The sequence below is a fragment of the Montipora foliosa genome, chromosome 5 (genome assembly GCF_036669935.1).
Source record: "Montipora foliosa isolate CH-2021 chromosome 5, ASM3666993v2, whole genome shotgun sequence".
Taxonomy (NCBI): domain Eukaryota; kingdom Metazoa; phylum Cnidaria; class Anthozoa; order Scleractinia; family Acroporidae; genus Montipora; species Montipora foliosa.
The window spans coordinates 15,934,190-15,950,235 of NC_090873.1; the positions used below are offsets into that span (position 1 = coordinate 15,934,190).

General features: G+C 39.5%; 1 protein-coding gene across 2 annotated transcripts in view; it reads left to right on the forward strand.

Annotated features, from left to right (window-relative positions):
• The first annotated feature begins 1,336 nt into the window (after positions 1 to 1,336).
• LOC138003695 (cytochrome b-245 heavy chain-like) overlaps positions 1,337 to 16,046 on the forward strand; it is a 51,812-nt gene continuing 37,102 nt past the window's right edge. The window contains exons 1-4 of one of the 2 annotated variants that reach the window (XM_068849898.1): positions 1,530 to 1,669; positions 9,933 to 10,096; positions 11,398 to 11,515; positions 13,926 to 14,021. In XM_068849898.1, coding sequence (XP_068705999.1) covers positions 11,471 to 11,515; positions 13,926 to 14,021 — 141 coding nt within the window. In that variant the 5' untranslated portion in view covers positions 1,530 to 1,669; positions 9,933 to 10,096; positions 11,398 to 11,470. Of the gene's footprint in view, positions 1,670 to 9,932; positions 10,097 to 11,397; positions 11,516 to 13,925; positions 14,022 to 16,046 lie in introns of both variants that reach the window. The other variant, XM_068849897.1, reaches the window with a different exon arrangement.

Sequence of the window (16,046 nt, forward strand, 5' to 3'; positions counted from 1 at the left end):
GGTTATCCTCGTGTGTCTTTTTTTCTTGTGTAATTGTTTGCATTCCCTTGTGTTACCATGGTTTCCTTGCAATGGAATCAAGATTTTTTAGCGCAGTCCAGTGTAATCTTCGTGTGATAAAAAAGACCATAATCTATTGGAAAGCTGGTATTTCTTAATTTCCCTCCCGTTTGAAAATTGCTATTTTATCCCCTAAAACCAAGTACGACAGCTGTGGTAAATTGGCCACAGTAAAGAAATTAGAAAGTGGACGTTTCGAGCGTTATCCCTTCGTCAGAGCGAAATGACTCATACGCTCTGACGACGGGCTAACAATCAAACTTTCGAATTTCTGTGGTAAATTTACCATATCAACTCAGTTGATAAACCCATTTCAAGCGTTCACCCTTCATCAGAGCGAATGGGTCATTTTACTCATGAGTTAGTCCGCTCTGACGAAGGACTAACGCTCGAAAAGCCAGCTTTCGAATTTCTTTATGGTAGTCAATTTACCATAACATCTCAGTTGATAAACCCATTTCAAGCGTTAGCCTTCATCCGAGCGAATGGGTCATTTCGCTCACGAGTCGGGTCGCTCTGACGAAGGACCAATGCTCAAATTTCTTTATGGTGTGCAATTTTCCTTATGAACCTGGTTGATAAACTCATTTCTGTGTGTAACTTCCCCACCAACGCAGCACCACAGTTTCGGCTTTGGAAACTAAACTATCCAAATACAATTGCGAGAAGGAGTGTGTACAGCGGAAAGGTTAATGTACATTTCGAGAATTTTTCCGTCTCTCAAGTATTTCAGTTTAAAAGACCGGCTTTTTAACATCTAGAACGTCAGCGAAACAACGAGCGGATAAACACGTACTACGATGACGTGGCCATTTGCTATTCGATACTGTCATTGGCGGAGAACACAGGCAGGCCAACATTCTCATGCAGCGCTTTAGATGACTTTGGCTAGCAGTTGGTTAAAAGTCGTGTCCGATATTATAATTTCTTGTTGACTTGATAAAGCATGACAATATTACAATACAAATCTATTTATCCTACTGGTGTTGTATTTACTTTCAAAGAGTTCTGTTAGAAAAAAGAAACCTCGCAAGCCCAATTCGAAAGCGACAAGCGTTTCGATCGCAAATTATTTTGAAAAGATGCTACAGGAAGCTGTCAGAAAACCGCGATATAGTGTCTCATATTGAATAGCACTGAGTGGCGAGGTTTTGCATGATTGCCCTTTCACAAAACAAGTTTCTTTTTAGGTGCCAACGGTAGACTGGATTCCTAGCTTTTTATCATAACAAATAATTGGTTATACTAATTACAATTAAAATCTCACCTTCCCTTTGACAGCAGAAAAAAAAAACACCCTGTAAACAAGCAAGCAAGCTTGTTGAAAGATTTCAAAGGAAAAGTAATGACCTTGCCGATTTCGTATGGAAAGCATCATTATAATTACAAAATAATGATAATGAGGTGATGTTGGTTTTTACATGTGAAAATAGCACGCAATTCAGAGATTGTCCGGATTGGATTGCGTCAATAGCAATTGAAATTCTTAAGCTGTGAGACCCTTTAGATAAACAGCTTTTGGGACAACTGCCCGTCGGCGAGCTGGAACCTTAACTTTCAAGGAAACAGTTGATACCTGGATCGTATAAAGAATACTGTCTCCAAAGAGGTGAGACCGATTGTTTGTTCATTGTGGAGTGGGACAAATTCAATGCACCATTTTGTACGTCTTTGTAGAATCGGAATTTTGAAAGTTCCTGTTTCTTCACGTAGTACAGACTAAAGTTAAAATTTAAGAGTTTTCCATAGTCTTCGAATAGCGTTACAAATAAAAGTATTCAAGTATATACCGGGCCAACTTGTGTTATTTCCACTAAACCTCACCGTTAAACAGTGTTACGTACTTCGGGCGGAACACAACTGCAAACCGCCTGGTAGTGAAGTGCGAATTCACACGTGTCGATTCATTTGTAAGCCAGGGTATTACATCAGTCAGTCGGAGTGTATGCATCACTTAATATGCGAGCAATTGTGCTGGTTATATCGAATGTTTGCCAATTTATATTCAAATGTAAATAATATTGAGTAATCGCCGAAAGCTTGAGACAGAAGGAAATGCATGCTTTAAAAGGTTTCAGCTGTACAAACATGTCTTAGCAGAGTGTCATCTTCAGTAACATTGTTTCAGCGGAATCTATTTCAATAATTTCAGTTTATATCAGTATGTGAGGGTAGGCAATGCGGAATGAGTGCGTACAAACAATAATAGAGGAACTCGTAAGATAACTGTAAATTAGTGTGCTTCTGTTCTGTAATAGCTAAGAAAAACCGCGGTTTTCTTGGGTAATTAACTGGCCAGATGTTGGACGGTTGAAAAAAATGTGACCATCACATATTTCGTCGAAATAAATTTACCGTATATCTGAAACTAAAGATAAATCACATCCGTCAATCTTTCAAATCCGGGATGCAATAACGAAGACTTATTTAAAGAGTTCGAGCGTTCAATGTATGGGGCTTAAGATTATACTTTTAAGTTAGATCCTTTCAGTCCGTTTGTCAGGACCTTTCTGCTCAATGACAAACGAATTTGGGAGCTCGAGATTCTGAGAATTGTCTTGGTGTGGAAAGGAATAATAATACACTTAAATGTATATATTTGAAGTTGGTAGAGCATTTTACCGGCATCGGAGAAGTCATGGGTTGTAATCTCGTTGAAGCCGCCTGGGAATTTTTCAGGCGTCCGGCTACATAAGATTCAATTTCTTAGTTAGTTAGTCGACCACAGTTGAGCAATTCTTCACAACTTCTCGCCACTCTTCTCTGTCATTCATGAGGGCAGGCAAATCTTCTAACTGGATCTTTTTTAGCAGAAAAGACCAGAAAAGACCTTTATCCAGGCGATTTGCCATCTTTTGTCCAAGAAGCTAAATGGTCTTCTTTCTCTGTTAGGACATTGGAGTCTCTAAATGGGCTATGTCACATTATTTTAGGGTGTTTCGGGGAAATCTTTCGTTAATCAAAAAAAATGGTAATGTGAAATTTCTTTAATTATTGATAAAATTATCGTTACATCACAAAAAAGATGATTTTGAGCAGAAAAGACCTTTATCCAGGCGATTTAACGTCTTGAACTTGAAAAACGTTGGGCCGACCTTTATCCAAATGCAATCCACTAAAATCTTGTCCATTCGTGTCAATCCATGCTTCTCTTTTCTTTTGCTGTATTTCTTTTATGTTCAATAGTTTTACGTGGTTATTACAATGTACTTTTCGGGCAATTTGTGTGTCATTAAGTTACAACATTTTGCGTGACATACCGGTAGTCCTTTAAAATTTGGGTGAAGTAGCAGCTCTCCTAACGTGTAATGTGAATGGCTCGCTACCCGTGCCGAAGACAGAAGAGTCAACAATAGGCAACTGTCACGTTAGCGTGATTTGACTACAACTATCGGAATTCCGTTTTTTTCGTTTCTTATTTAAATTTTGTATTTCCAGCGGGGTAAAATAACAATAGCTCTAATTAGCATGAGACAATCAAAACCTGAAGTATTCTGGGACTTGTAGTCAAATGGCGTCATCATGAAATGTCCTATTGAAATAATGACTTAGATTTAAAACAAATAGAAGCTGCTTACAATACCAAAGAATAGCAGGTTGCAAGAGCTGCTACACTACTGATTTCCTCTACTAAAGCTTGGATCAAACCTTGAACGCCTTGTAATATATTGTACCAGCTTTAAAACAAAACACCTTCTTCTCAAGGTGGCTCAAACCACTTTCAACACTTGACACTACAACCCTTTATCACTTAACAGCGATGTTATGGTACCATATCAAACACGTAACAAGTTACCGTGGCACCAGGAAGCCTTGTAAAAACACGCCATATTTTGGCTTTAGTTGCTCATATCTAAAAAACAAACTCTGAAATGTAAGCTGCATGCCAGAATGAAACTTTGTGCAAAGTTTAAAAAATTCTATGGAGCGGATTCAGAGCCACCTTAAATAATCGAAAATTGAAGGTAGCTCTGAATCCGCTTCACGTAATTTTTTTAAACTTTGCAGAGAGTTTCATCTTGGCCTGCTGATCACTTCTGGGCATAAAAAAAACTGGAGTCACAGAGTTCGTTTTTCAGATATGAGCAACTAAAGTCAAAATATAGGGTGTTTTTGTAAGGCTTTCCTGTTGCTATGGTAACTTGTTACGTTTTAAAAATGACTGCGTCTTGTTTAGCAATAATTGGTGTTTCACATGGTGCCATAACAGTTGCTGTTCCGTGATAAAGTGTTGTAGTGTCAATCCTTCTAATAACAAGGTCTCTTGAAAGTGTTGAAACTGGTTTTAGCCACCTTTATATAATAAGTTTGTCTAAAGCAGATGGCACACGGTTCAACGTCCTGCAACATTTGTTGCTCAACATTTAACAAATGTTGAACCATGTCGCAAAGACGTGTTGAACGGAACAGAGCTTGTCTCTATTTTCGTTCAAAAACGTTCAACGTGTTGAATGGAATATTCCAACATTCAACATGGCATGATTATACACTGTTCAACATTTGTTGATCAACAAATGTTGAACCGTGTGTCATCGGCTTATGTGAAAGAAAGCTTGTCGCATTATCAAAAACACCAAAAACATTATTTTAAGCGTGGTTAAAACTAGCTAAATTTGCTTCATTCATTAATTATATTCTCTGTCTACCGAGATGCACCGCGCGCAGACATGGAGGTTTCGTATGATATGAAATCTCCATTTCTCCGTCCGTGTGTTTTTCCTTCTTTAAATCATTCGTTATCGGAGAAATCCATCGGAATTTTTTCTTACTTAGTGCCTCTCATTACAGCTACACAATCATAGTTTATTACGGACGAAATATGTTGTCTTTAAGTGCAATTCGCAAGCGTTTCAACGTGGGTTGGAGGATTGAGCAGTTATACCGGCAATCAATTCAAGGAAATGACCTGAGCCGCTAAATGCAGTATATGTACGAAAATTTGAGTTCGAGATCTTTGACAGCCGAAATCGATTCACTGGGATAGCCGAGCGACATTTGTAAACTCGTTAGTTGGATATTTACTTATTTTATGTCGAGACTTGCTTGGAATTCTAATTATTGTTTCACATAAAATTTCTTAAAAGCATCCTGAAAACATTCCAGCATTGAACGATACCCAAGTTGTTGTGTGACTGTTAACGTCCAACTTTACATGTGCCGAATCTAATGCAAATCAGCGAAAGCAATAAATTTTTCTCACTTGCATTAGATTCGGCACATGGTAAGTTCGACGTTTGAAACGGGCCTTAGTGAACAAATTTGCCAGGAAGGGTATATTCAATGAATATACGTACTCTTTTTTCAAATTGTCAAAGACAAGACAAACAAGTACTTTTACCAACAACGAAGATCAGTATTGAATGTACTTTATTGAAATTAGTTTTGTACAATTTATTGCGACGTGAGCCGCGGAAAGGTGACAAAATCAATTCCAAATACCCGATAACATGTTATTAGTCCAATAATTGAAAGCTAACCGTTTAAAATGGGTTCTTAGACTTAAATACTGTTTATCAGCGCTATTTGTAGCCAGTCTGCAGTCTGCAAATGTCAGACACCGATCTGGTTGTCTCCTTTGCAGCCACTCGGGCCGAAGTCATGCAACGCTCCTCGTCCCCACGCGGCTGCTTCAAACCGACGTACATTCCTTTCTCAGAATGAGCAAATCACAGTATAGCTTTCTTTTTCTTGTGGATGTTCGCGCCAAAAAATCTCCACAAATCACCTGGCTCCTTTCATTCGCATATCTTTGATTCAAAGCGAAGTTAATATTTTTAAAGCAACTTTATATTAAAGCAGTTGCAGGAAATTCTGAAAAAATCCAGGTTTAGGTGGTACTGGATTTTTTTCAGGCACAAACTGCGATTATCACTTCCGCTTAGAAGGACAAAACCCACAGTCAGTTCTTTAATAAAATGGCGGATCTCGAAGAGGCATTCAGTCTTGTAGCAACAAATTTCGGTATACCAGCTTTAAATTCGCATCAGAAGTTTTCAATATCAAAGTTAATTGAAGGGCAAAAGGATATTTTTATTAATTTGCCAACTGGCTTCGGAAAATTTCTGATATTTCAAGCCTTATACGTTACCGTTAGTTAAGACCATCTAAGGAAACAAGAACGCCACACCTCTGTTGTTGTGTCGCCACTGCAAAGTCTAGGGTAACCGGTCGTTTCGCCAATATTTAACTCCAAAGAATTGTTGATAAGTTGGATAACTTTTTTTACTTTTGACACCCCTCTTTTGTGTTCTTATGAGGTATCTGAAGTATGCATGCATTCTGTAGTGGCTTTAAGGCTTCAAAGTAGGAAACTAAGATTCTTGAGGTCAGGAGTGTGCAATTGAAACACTGATGCTGATGATCATGGATATTAGGTAGAGACCTAGTAATTGGGATGTTGACAATGTCCTCAGCGTTAGGTTGTCTGACATTTAGAGAATTTCAAGACTCTCGGTTTTCAACCATTTGATGATTGACTCAGCAGTGCATGCAATGGTGGTCTTGGTTCTGGGAATCCTTGGTTATATTCCGTCTCATCAATTGGAAGTGAAGGTTACCAAATGAAATGACAAAGCCAGGATGTGAAGACCTTGCTAATTCACATTCCTCCTCTCTGGCAGCCAGAACTTCAGTTGAATTGATATCAGGTACTCCAAGCTTGTCCTTTATACTTAAAATCTTGTCCTTTACTTTCTTCATTTTAATGTTATCTTCTGAAATCTGTTCTCTGGCAATGATACCCCAGTTCATCAAGCTTACTAAGTATACTGGAGTTTGAACTTGTAAGTTTTAGTTTATTGAACCTGGAAATAGTTTCCTATCAATGACGAATATCAGGAACATGTAATAGTAAGAGCCAGGGATTGTAAACTGAAAGGAACTCAGTTGTGGTTATGTTCTTTATTGTCTTGGCTTTCTTCCAAGTTTGTTAGAACAGAGCCACACTTAATTCACCTTTATCACTCGGCGGCCATTTTGGAGTCCTTGGGGAATAAAGGCTTTGTTATTGCATTGTCTTTGCCCGTCCAGCCTCACATTGAATGAGAGGTTCGACGGGCAAAATCTTTTGTTTGGACATTGAGTGATATGGGTCTATAGCATTTTATTAAGAAATAATAACCTGCAAGCGAAAAATACAACATTAGTGTGTACGGATAAAAAAAAAAAAAAAGAAAAAAGAAATATCACATGTATATTCTCTGAGTTTAAAAAAATTGGGTTCTGTCTTAACATTCTCTCGTAGAACAAAGCCACGTGTGGATACTCGATCAGAGCAAGTTTAAATCTCGGCTGTGCTGTAGCTCCTGCTGCAAACGTCAATAATGGAAAAAGTGTCTCTGTTGCAGCAAGGAAAGGTCTATTGGCAAATTTGATATATAACTTAAGCAGGACCATTTTGCATTCTGAGTATAGTAATGTTCTCTAATTTACTCATCCCTTCTGAGCCCTCTGACCAGCGTCTGATAAACAATGTGTACACAATATTGTATCAGTATACCTCAGCAGCTTTGCTTTTTAGTAGAATCCCCGTTACAGCTGCAGTTGCGTCCATTTCTCGATTTCGTTGCTTTAGCAGGTAGTGATCCTGCAAGTGCAATACTTCCAAACCAAGTGCATTATTTGGTTCTTCGGTTGACACAAGTACTCAAAAGGAACGCATAAAATAGTGGCGCTCTTTGTTGCCATTCTTCACTCAACTTTTTAAGATCAAAATTTTGTAAGTCGACTATGCTTGTTTTTCTTAGCAATGTCAGCTTACTTTTGGCACACAATCCTGCAACTTCCTTTGACACAGCTTTTATCACAGGAGTTCGCACTGCTGGGCAGTTCATGACAGCCTTAGCGATCTGGGAAGGGATTCCGTGAGCCAATGCCTTACGCCAACACTCTGAAAGCTGCCAACCAGGGTTTTCTTCACGTTTTTACTTGGAAAATGAACTGGTAATTTTACAGAGGTAGTGGTACGATCGGGGCATTCAGGTGTCAACATAGGAGAATCCTTTAGCGCGTGGCCTCCTACATTATCACCTTCGTCCAACAAGACTGCCAGAACCAGCATTTAGATTCTCCGTAGGAATGGGTGAAACTCTGCGAATAACAAATGCTTGTCTACCTGGTTGCACAAGAGAACGAATAAGAGAACGGTGTTGGATGAGAAGTGCAAGCTGCAGGATCGAGGTAAAAATGTGAAGCCTCGGAGAACCGAAGACACTTGGAAGAACTAACTGGCTCATCTCCAACGGTGATCGTTTCTTGTTCCTCTCTGTCTTGTTTCCGTGCTGTCGGCGTGCGCAGTGGTGAGGGCACTCGCCTCCTACCAATGTGACCCGGGTTCGATTCCCAGACTCGGCGTCATATGCGGGTTGAGTTTATTGGTTCTCTAATCTGCACCGAGAGGTTTTCTCCGGGTACTCCGGTTTCCCCTCTCCTCAAAAACCAACATTTTACTTGCTTTGCTTTCATTGTTAATTTCAGTTTACAATGTCCCCAATTAGTGCTCCAGGGCTAGAACGACTAGACACTTAAATAAAGTTCCTTCCCTTTCATTTTTTCTTTTCCCTTACCAAATCTCTATTTTTAAAGGTATTATTGAGTTTTTGTTTGACTTCCTGAAGTTTCTTTGCTGCCCTGTCATACTTTGTCAACCGCTAAAAACAGTGTCGGTAAACAGAAAATTGCTGTCCAAGGAGTATTTATCGACTTTGGCTTCCGGGCTAGCCCGGACGATTCAATGATCCAAGCTAAATCAACTGACGATTTTCCAAATATTTAAATATTCGTTTTGCTTGATCAACAAATCGAACACTTGGTAGCGCTTTCCGCGATTTTCTTTGGAGTTTCTTCCATTACAGGCTCCCAGGGTTTTCCCGCGAAAGAAGAGAGCTTCACAGAAAGCTACGCTGCGATTGGTCCAGCGTATACAATAACAAGTCGGTGATTTGTCTAAGTAAAACTATGGAAAACAATGGGAAAGGAATGTATGTCGGTTTGAAGCAGCCGTGTGGGGACGAGGACGTTGCGTGAATTTGGCCCGAGCGGCTGCAAAGGAGACCACGAATCTGGCAAACCGCGCTCCATGGGTCTGGGTGCTTCTTCAAATCCTATAAATCATGCGCGACCACCCCACCCTGTCGAGAAATTAAGAACCACGGCTCTCGTCGTCAAGAAACAGATTCATGCTTTTACAGTTATTTTTGCACGTTGTGTGACTGAAATAAACTCTCAGTTCATATTTATGAAAGTGGGTTCTACTTTTGTCAGAAAAGACGCTCGTTCTTGAAGCTAAGGAAGCTGCAAATGGCAAGGGTTTGCGGAGATTACGTCATTAAAGCAACCTAACCACGACACAAGAATTTCCGGTTCATCCGAATCTCCTTGAGGTGAAGGCAAACATTCGCTTTTTAAAGCAACATTCAGCACTGATCAGTCATCATTGCCATAGCTTTTCGACTTATGATCAGTTTATTCATAAAAGAAAAATTCTCCTTTTTCAACTGAGAACGAAAAACCGTCGATTGGATGAGTTGTTTTCCTTTGTTTTTTTCGATGCTATGACCTCATTTAATCGTCGATAAAATCTGTCAAGAACTTCCCAAACGATAACTAAAAAACTCATCGTTATTTCAAATGCTGCTTGTACATGATCGGCAGCTCGCCAACGTTTTGATATTAGGGACTTTAAGGTCAACGACAACGCCACAAAACAAGAATATCATTGGTTAAAGAACATGCGGCACCCATTTTTTGCGGTATTCTGCACAACGACGGCGTGTAATCACCAAATTTGAGGTTTTAACTACGTGACCGTACAAATTGCAAATCTTTCATTCTATATTTTTACTTTGGAACCGCACGTACCAATTTATTTTTAGGATACTCGCCCACATTGAACGACGCGAACGCGATGGAATAATCGTGAAACACTTACGATGGAGAAGAGTTATATTTTGAGGTGATGTTTATATCGATGTTGCCGATATTAAAATGACGGAAAATGGGGTAATTAGACCCTGCTTGCACTCGGTTCTTTCGTGAGGTGAGTACTCCAATCACATTTCGATTAACGAGGAAAGCTAACCATTGTGTTTTTATCTTTAACGTATTTAATTGAAATAGGTACATATAACAATACGAGTATCGTTTAAAAAAATGAGTGCTTATACTCTGTTTTCCAGGGGTTTTTAGTGCGTAACCCAGACTTGTACATTATTTATAACACATCTTTGAAATGGGTTCCCAAAACATCTTGGCCATTTAGAAGTATTAAAATGTTGACCAACCTCCCTGCATTTAGACATTTTTATCTCAAAAGTTTCGTTTTCGCTGAAAATGAAAACGTACCAAGGTCTTCGTAACTGAGTTTGTTTTTATGGGAATTGAATATTTTTTTTTTAAAGGTATGGCAAAGGTATAAATGTTTCAATTATTTTTCTGAAATGCCTCCCGCTACGTAGGTATTTCTAGAAGATAAGCGGTGTCCCGCCCCATGAGCAGTTTACATTGAGCGTGGGCACTTAGTAGTCCACTTATGGTAAATGACGTCACTCAGGCAGGTCAGGTTTGGATATGATGCAGTCGGATACGAAACAGAAACAGTCAATAAAGCCCGCCGGTTTTGTCTTAACACACCTTTCGTACATCATTCTGGTGTATATTGAACCGATGAGAAACGTTTCAACGTTTGTTGATCAACAAATGTTGCAGCTCTTGTTCAACAAATGTGTGTCGTGTCATGTTGAATGTTAAAATATGCCATTCAACACGTTGAATGTTGTTGAACGATGTTGAACGAAAATAGAGACCAATATTGTGCAACATTGTTCAACATTTGTTGAGCAACAAATGTTGCAGTATGTTGAACCGTGTATCATCGGCTTTAGAACCAAAAAAACACGACGATTTGAGAATCGACAAACTCGAGCCCCTTTAGTCAGTTTGCCGGGTCATATGTTTCACTGCTCCTAAACTGTTAAATATAACAGTCTAATTTGATGAAAACACCCCTAAATCTCAAATGGTTCAGCGCTTACCGGGATCAACGCTTCTTTAAGGCCTCAAAGTTCTTCTTGTCTCGAAAAAAATTCAAAGCCAACAACGCATGAGTTGCTCATAATAAAAACAAGGAACAAGGAACTTTGTGACGTCAATTAAATCTTAAGCAAAGACTTATTTTTAGACATTTGAACTGTTAGTGTCTTTTTTTGCGTAATATCTGGGATACAGGCGGTTGCCATTGAGGTTTATTCTACATTCACAACTGTTTTGGGCTAAAAGTAGTTACTTATGAGATTGCGTGACAATACCGGAAACATGATGCATGACATTCACTTTCTACAGGTTGGAGTTCCAGAGGAAATCAGCGTTTAAGCTTCGTGATCCGCCAAAGTTTTATCAGGAGTACGGTTTTATCATGCCCAAATTCGCAGTGAACGAGTTGGCAAGATATATTGTTATAGTAAGTATAACGTTGATGACTGCAGAAACCCTACTGTGCTTTTTACTCGTAAACGGGTTACGTAAAACTTAAAGTTCCCCAGCGTTTGACGACTTATTTGTGATAAGTTCGGTTCAGTTTAGGGTTTTGCTTGGATTTACGGCCTTTTTAAGATTTGAGACTTCTTTTCAGTCGAAGGGAAAAGAAGGCCAGAACTGGATTAAATTTGTTGTGTCTAGGCCGACTTCAGTCGACTGGCTGACCGCACGGTAAATTTAACACTGACGGTGACATTTGAAAACGAAATCTATTTTTCTGTAAACGGGGATTTGTGATGACTATTTACAAGGTTATGAAGAAAATTCAACAGCCATTCGAATCACGATTCTAACGAACGAATGCAAATTGAATGCGAAATTATTTGCATGATAATTTCGGTAGATGAGAGAGGTGCGTTACTAATGAAGAGACTACAGGAACCACTCCATAAAGGTGGAAAGTCACTGATGAACTGTGAAAAGAAGACCTCTGCGTCGGTACCTTGCTTTACCTCATCTGTGTTGCCTGGAATTTTTCTGCTCGAAGCAGAAGCTCAAAAGGTCAATTACCAAAAGAATTATTTCTACTCGACGAAACATTGGAAGCTGTAGCCGCATGAAAAGTGTTGTTTTGTTACATAAGTAAATAATTGACAATGATGTAGGCTTTAAAGGTTCGCAGCGTTTCATCCGTAGTGGTACGGCCGAAATAGTGGAACGACTAAAGCATTGAGGCGTCTAATCAAATCCGTCGAAAAAAATGGGATAATATCAAGTTGTAAATTAATCCAAGTTGTAAATTAATCCAAAGAACTAACTTCTTCAAATACATGTAATACAGAAATTACTGGTAAGCTACAACAGTAGCATGACGTTTGCCGTTCTGCCGTGCTGAGCAGTTAGGTCGATTTTAAGTCAACTTTCGGAGCTGAATTGTTTCTAACGTCGTGCTGGTGTCGTGCTTGACTTGAGCTAACTTGCTTCAGTTTGTCGCGGCCAAGAGTGGGAGAGAACCGGGAGAAAACGGCGCCAGAACAATGCATCTTCTAAATTTCTTGTGTATGGCTATTTCAGCAAGTTTCGACAAGGTCACTTCCGGCTTATTTTTCTGAAAAGCATGTCTTTATTGAAAATGACTTAGATTTTGATGACTTTTGTTCAGTTTTATTGACTGGTAAACTGAATTCGTTGTCAGTCCTCGTGGGCTTTAGGGTAGAAAGAATTTCACGGTGATGAATTTTACGGGAACCCTAGATCCCATCACCTTTCTTTTCGCAGCAGAATAATCTTCCATGGGAACTTCGCTGAAGGCGAAGAAATTTAATAAATCGCTGTCATTCTGACGGCAGAATTTCTTTTTCGAAGGAGAATTTGCTATGAGGGAGAGAAACTGAAATATCGATAGCTACATATATCATCCCTTTATGTGATTTGTTTCAGTTTCCGAATTTCCTTTGGGCGAAAAAAGAATGGGCGTATATTGGACTTAAGGCTTACAGCAATACTTGAAAAGATATTTATAGATCAAGCTATTCGAATTATATGCTAACTATATTCTAAATTATTCAAATATACGATATTTCATTATTCACTGTCACGGATCAAACGTTTTTATGATCTTCAAAACTCATGAGCCTATCAGCCTATCAAAACATCGACAAAACGTCACGTGTATGAACCTTTATACCTGGCGGCTTTGATTTCAGACCCAGGGGAGTGCGGGGCTGAATGTGCAAGCAATGGATTTATCGCTTATTCTGAAATGAAACGATTTTTATATGAAGGTCACTTGTGATCGTTATGAAATAGTCCTAATCATTTTCATCGAAATTATTTCAGCCATTACAAACGTCTGGGCGGATACTCATCCTCCTGCCAAACTTCTTCAACAAATTTTGTCAACCAAACAACTGAACGTCTCGGCCGTCATGTTTAATAACAACGTTCCTATCTAGATTTCGGATTTTGTCCCGTTCCACGTCGAACCCCTCTTCTTCGTTAGCTGCTTGTTTGTTCAGCCTTGCATTTTGCCACTGTGCGAAAATATGAAAAAAACAATTTGTGACATATCGTGTTGATTTTGGAAAGGATTTTTCCAACAAGGCTTTTTTTCTTCAAGCCGTTAAAAAAACTCACAGCACGTGTTTTATCGGGTCTAAAAACACTCGCCTCGTGTTTTCAAGTTAAACCTGCTAAAACACTGCCGTTCGTCTTTTAAACATTACATCACCATCATTTTATTTGCCTGTTATTTGTCCGTTCAAAGAAAAAAAAAGCCCATTGTTGGTCTCATTCCGCGGTAAAGCCAGCCTATTCAACTCCACATCACGCCTCCCTGCGGTCAGTTTTGTTCAGACGTTTGAGTTTCGACTCGTTTTGTCTTTTGTTTATAGATCGCATGGATGGCTATTAACATCTACTTGTTTGCCAGTTCTTTTATTGAACTGAACACGGGCGCACGAAACATCTACTTAAGGGTCATTGTCAAGGTAAGCAAGCACATGATTTCATTAAGTTTGTTGGCAAGCTCGTTTATCCATGACCATCGTCATCGTCATCATCATCATCCTTATCATCATTATCGTCATCGTTATCGCTATCATCATCGTCATCATCTTTACCGTCATCGTCATCACAACCATCATCATCATCATCATCATCTTTATCGTCATAGTCATCACAACCATCATCATCATCATCGTCGTCATCATCGTTATCGTCATCGTTATCACAATCATCATCATCATCATCATCATCATCATCTTTATCGTCATCGTCATCACAACCATCATCATCACCATTATCATCATCGTCGTCATCATCGTTATCGTCATCGTTATCACTATCTTCATCATCAGCATCAGCATTATCATCATCGTCATCACCATCATCACCACAACCATCATCGTAGTCACATTTATTTCTTTACTGGCATTTAAAGAGTTATATAAACTAATGTCAACGCCAAGACTCGAGGCAGGACTCCAGCAAAGTATTCTTTATTGTAATTATAGTTTTTTCTCTTTTTTGCTGCACAGCCATAGCCATCATTCAATCAAGTGCAGACATGCATCCTGTAACTATCTTTTGGATTACATGATTATGAGCATAAATGATTAACAACTTTTGCCTTATCACAGTTTCATTACACTTACCGTGCGTTCACGCAAACCTGGACCACCCAGATAATGAAAACCAATCAGAGGGCTGAACTGAAACAATAAATTCCAACATTTTCAGATCCAGCGAATCAAAATGTTTGGTACGAAACAATGAAATCGCAACTTGTTCGTTGACCGATAATGCTTACGCGACTATGGGGTCTGGACCCACCGCTTTCCATTCTGTTTGCGGATATGAGGGTTCCCGTGATCACGCGCGATCGTGATGTGGACCATGTGGTCGAAAAGAAAAATAGAATGTTGTTGTTGCGTTTCACACAAGCTTGATATTGGTCTAACCAGGGTCGGTTACTGAAAATGTCAAGCTCCATATGGTCATTCGCTGTTCATTTGGTGCGCGCTAGTATCTATTGTCCACGGGAATTTTCGCATCGCTCTGAAACGCACCTTTCTTGGGTCTATCGAAATATATAAACTTCTAAAAGGCACAACTACTCTTTTCAACCATCACTGTTAAATTAACGGGGTTTTACCCGGAATTAGAAATATCTAAAGTTACGTTGTTTACAGTGTTATTTTTGTTGTTTTTTTTTTCCTGTTTATTTTGCACCCGGTTTACACAGTTATAAACGTGACTTAAGCATAAGCATGAGCATAAGAAAATGGAAACGATTCGTTTTTTTTTTATGCTTATGCTTATGTCACTTCCGGTTTACACAGCTTTTGCTTCTGCTTATGTTTATGCTTATGCTTATGTCACAGTGTAAACCAGGCTTAACGATTCTCTGCGGCAAAACATCCTTTCGTTCCGTCAACATCCGAAGGCAGCGCCATTACGATCTTATCAAACAACGCGATCGAACTTTCCTCTCGCAGACCCGTACACCGTAATCCGTAATTTTTCAAAGACAGCCGATCCATTTCGGTGCTCGTAACACCCAAACGCTGATTCTTACCGGACTTTACAGTCTTTGGACGAAGATCTCAGACTTTTTCAACGACAGTCAATGTGATTTCCCGCCAGAAAAACTCGGCTTGCGAAATGCAACGCTGGCCATGCGATATCCCGCCAAGGAAACTTGCCCGAACACCCCCGTCCCCAGAGGCCGTCTTTCCTCCCCACTTCCACCCCGACAATCTGTACGGTCGGGGGTACTCCAACGTCACAACCAAAATTTGTCGCATATCAATGGATTTCCCAAAATGTTTTACCCATGGTGGTCCGCTGGCGGGCTTTGCGCGCCTGAGCTCTGCTATTAACATTTGACAAAAACATCTCAATGGTTCCGCCCTCAACGCTTAGTTAGTTATGCAGACTCTTTTTTACTCAATCGCTGTCACCATGTGGAATATGATGTTTACCCTTTTCTCATCACGGCACTCGTTTACTTT